Genomic DNA, 4,182 nt, shown 5'->3' on the forward strand with positions numbered 1-4,182 from the left:
AACCTCCACCTCTTCCTTCTTGCAAAAACATAAAATGAAAATGAAATGAGGAGCCTTGGTTTTATAACTTCTGAGAGGCTCCTCATATCCCCCAACAGACATCTCTTCACATTCCACGAATTTGTCTCAAATTCCCCCACTCCCCACAAAAAATAAGTATGAATGTGCATGCAAAATTATATTTAACAAAAAAAAAATCATATTGAAATTATTTTGCCCCAATTTTTTCGAGCTCTATTTTTTCGGGCCCTATTTTTTCGGGTCCTACTTTTTTGGGCCCTACTTTTTCGGGCCCTATTATTTTGGGCCTATTATTTCGGCCTCCATTTGGCTTCCTATTATTTCGGCCAGTTGTTATTTCGGAAATTCTTTTTTAATATTTAATTTAGAAGTATCTAACCGCTCCCAATTCTTTTTTATTGATGGAGAATCTTTTTTGGCATATTCTCATGCTGGGTATTTGTGCTATGATTGTATAGAACGCCTCTCTGCATAATCATTTATGATATACTATTGTATTATTTAAAATTTGTAATAATTATTAAACTTTTAAATTCTAAAAAAAGAATTTAATTTAAAAATATAATTTGATATAACCATAATGTAAAGTTTTAATTTGAAATAGTTTGAAATAGATGAAATAAACATTATATAAGAATGACAAAAATTTTTTTTTTAATAAATTACAAATATTTTTGTATTTCAATAAGCTTTATATCCACACCCATTTGGTCAATTAAGACCTAATATGATATACATTATAGATTTTCTCTTTCAAGAGACATGATTATTCATTTAATTTATTATTATTAATATTTATTAAATTTGAGTGGACTCAAACTCGAAACTTTTCAAATAAGAGATTCACAATACCTAACTATAAGTATTACGAACTACAAGTATTAATATAAAATTTTAAAAATAGAAAGACAATTACATATAATATTTAATATTTAAATATAAAATTTAAAAAATAGAAAGACAATTACATTTAATATTTAATATTTAAAGAGACTTCAACAACGAATGGAAGTCAAGATCTAAAGTCTTGTTAGACGGTTTTCTTTCCTTTGAATAGTCTATTGTTACTCCTGTAGATAAAACGGTCTATCGCATCATCAATGGTGGAATGCGTCTATCTCTCACCGCCCCTTTCTTCCCCATTTCCGGACATGACTTGAAACTTTTTATTTCTTGTGCGATCTTTTGGCCTCCAGATTGCTATATATATTCAGGTATCATATCAACACTCATACCACCAACATCTAAGCATTTATCCCTCTGCCTTTATTCCACCTTTTCCCAAGCCTCTAAATTCGATTATTGATATTGATATTATAGTAGTGTGGTTCTCAATAATTAGCATGGAGGAAGAGATGTTCAAGCATTTTAGGGTTGAGATTGTTCGAACCTCTATAGTGCAATCGTCTGTGCCCACAAAAGATTGCACCCTCCGAGGCTCCAACATAGATCTCACTGTTCCTGCCATCAGTCCTGGCCACTTCTTTGTTCACAAAGCAGTGCAAGATAAGACATTCCAAGAGTTGTCAAACTCTATTAAGAAGGCACTCTCTCAGACATTGGTATCGTTTTATCCAGTGGCCGGAAGGTTTATAATAAGCCATAATGGTGAGCCAGAGATAGTGTACAGCAATCAAGGAGTGCCCTTCGTTGAAGCTGAATCGGACGCTGGCATTAAAGATCTTGATTTTTCTCAGCCTAGTTTTACTGCTGCCAAATTGACTCCTTCGAGGCAGCCTCTCCAAGGAGAATCACCTCACTGTGTTCCTGTCATGGCTGTACAGGTTAGTTATGTGGGAGAACGGATTAGTATCTGAGTGTGTTTTTGATAGCTATTGTTGATCTAATGGCTAATATTTTTTATAACTTTGTATCACTAGTTAGTGATGATGATGACTATCTAAAATTAAAATTGAGTGGAATGTACCTTTTTGTCCTAAACAATCAATTATCTGATGTCACATCAGCTCTACATGTATCGGGCCTTCATTTGCACAATCACTGGTCTCGCTTGTTTTTTTGGCTGTTTAGAATACCTTGACAAAAAGTATGCTGTTGGTGTCCGAACCATGGAAAATTGGATGTGATTTAAGGGTTTCAAATAGAATTTTGAGGAGGGCATAGAAAATTGCATGTGATTTAAGGCTTTTAAATGAGTTTTACAAGGGTGAAATTAAAGTGCTCAATTACTAGATCCTCTCTTAGATCCCCTCTCTTAGAAAACAAAACCAAATCCAGCAAAAGTTTCCAATTGATCTAGTGAAATGTAGAAATATGATTACAAGTTACTGTTCATAACTATCTAAAATGGAATTATATGTATTATTTAGTTCTTACATACAATCAATTATGTTCAGTAACATCAGTAACATCAGTTGTACCAGGATGGGCTTCCATTTTGCTGGACCATTGGTGTCATTTGCTTGTTTTTTTTGGCTATTTGGAATACCTTGACAAAGAGCATGTTAATGTGGTTTTGAACTTTAGTTATCAGAATCATATTTGTCAAATAAGATGGTGTACAAAATTAGATATGATTTAAGGGTTTGAAATAAGGTTTTAAGAAGGGCCAAATTAGACGCTCAATTACTATAAGATAATGCACAAAAAATCCAATTACAAGTTATTTGCTGAATTTGACTACGTTCAGTATATTTGCATTAATTAATCAAACTCTTTCATCTATTATCGATGAATAATAGAAAACAAAATCAAATCCAGCAAACAGTCTACAATTGATCTGGTGAATTTTAGAATTCTTCTTGCTGAAAAACTTAGTTACTATTATTATTGGTGAGCATATTAACCTAATTCGTGGTATGCTTTGTTTTTAGGTGACGAGGATGAAGTGTGGGGGAATCGTAGTGGGGTGTTGCTTTGACCACAGAATAGTAGATGGAATAAGCAGCAGCATTTTCTTTCAAGCATGGACTGAATCTGCACAAGGTGTGTCGTTTTCAAAGACTACGCCATGCTTTGAGCGCTCACTCCTCAATCCTCGCAACCCTCCCAACGTCGCTAATTCCATTGATAGCCATTACATGGCACTTCCTTTACCTGCTCTCGATCAACACACAAAACCTCCTCCACCCCAAATTGGGCGCATCTATCACTTGGACTCTCTCACGCTTCACAATTTGCAGGCTCTGGCAAACCAAACTGAAGAAAAATCGCGTGTTGGTAAACCCATAACAAAGATGGAGGCAGTTTCTTCTTACATTTGGAAACTCTTTTCTCGCGCGCAGGCTCTGAGTTGCTCTGAGAAGACCAGAATTGGGATCCCAATAGACGGGCGTTCACATTTGAATCTCCCTCAGTCCTACTTTGGTAACGGGATAGCAATTCCTTTCAAGGAGTGCTACGCAGAGGAGATATTAGAGGAGCCATTGAACAAGATTGCAGGAATTGTAAGGAGCGTTATAAGTGGTTGTGCAAACAATGAGTATTTCAAGTCCTTCGTCGATTGGGTTGAGGAGAAGAGACCCGCAGCGATGTTGGCAAGAGTTTATGCGGAGAAAGGGTCTTCTGTGGTGGTGTCATCGGGAGTGAGAATTCCATTGTATCAATTTGATTTCGGTTGTGGGAGGCCAATGTTTTCAAGTGTGTATTTTCCATGGGGAGGAACAGCAGGGTATGTGATGTTGCAGGCGAGCCCAATGGGAGATGGGAACATGGTTGTTTACATGCACATGGCCGAGAAGCAGTTGGATGCCATTGAAACTGATCCTGACTTTTTGTTCGTTAGGGCCAACCAAATGAACTTCTGGTAGGATAAACAATTCAGAGGAATATTTGGTGTAACATTTCATCTTTTCTCCACAGTGGAATAGTATAGATGGTAAAGCAATGTACTCGAAAGTCTTGTTTTGTACTACTTTGAAAAGAAACCAATATAGTGACTTGATTCTAAGACTACCTAATGGGAAATGATATCATCCTAGAGTACGTATGAGGTTTTTTCAATCTTATGTCATCGACCCCCACTGTGGGACACAGCCACTACGTAAGCCAGCTTAGATGATATGCCGAGTTAATACCTCTTCGTTCAACCTTAAGAATTATGGGTTTGTTTATTATTTATTTATTATTATTATTTAAAGTAGTAAGTTATTTATTTATTTATTATTATTATTTAAAGTAGCAAGTTATTTATTTATTTCT

General features: G+C 35.6%; 1 protein-coding gene across 1 annotated transcript; it reads left to right on the plus strand.

Moving 5' to 3' along the window:
• Window positions 1–1,269: 1,269 nt before the first annotated feature.
• On the plus strand, window positions 1,270–3,936 carry LOC149556111 (coniferyl alcohol acyltransferase-like). The gene is made up of 2 exons (XM_089833741.1): window positions 1,270–1,805; window positions 2,856–3,936. Exons 1-2 carry the CDS (start codon window positions 1,365–1,367, stop codon window positions 3,789–3,791), a joined length of 1,377 nt encoding a protein of 458 aa, XP_089689867.1. The 5' UTR covers window positions 1,270–1,364; the 3' UTR covers window positions 3,792–3,936.
• Window positions 3,937–4,182: the final 246 nt, after the last annotated feature.

Source organism: Cupressus sempervirens, chromosome 5 (assembly GCF_028749045.1).
Source record: "Cupressus sempervirens isolate cs-2001-9-10 chromosome 5, ASM2874904v1, whole genome shotgun sequence".
Lineage (NCBI taxonomy): Eukaryota > Viridiplantae > Streptophyta > Pinopsida > Cupressales > Cupressaceae > Cupressus > Cupressus sempervirens.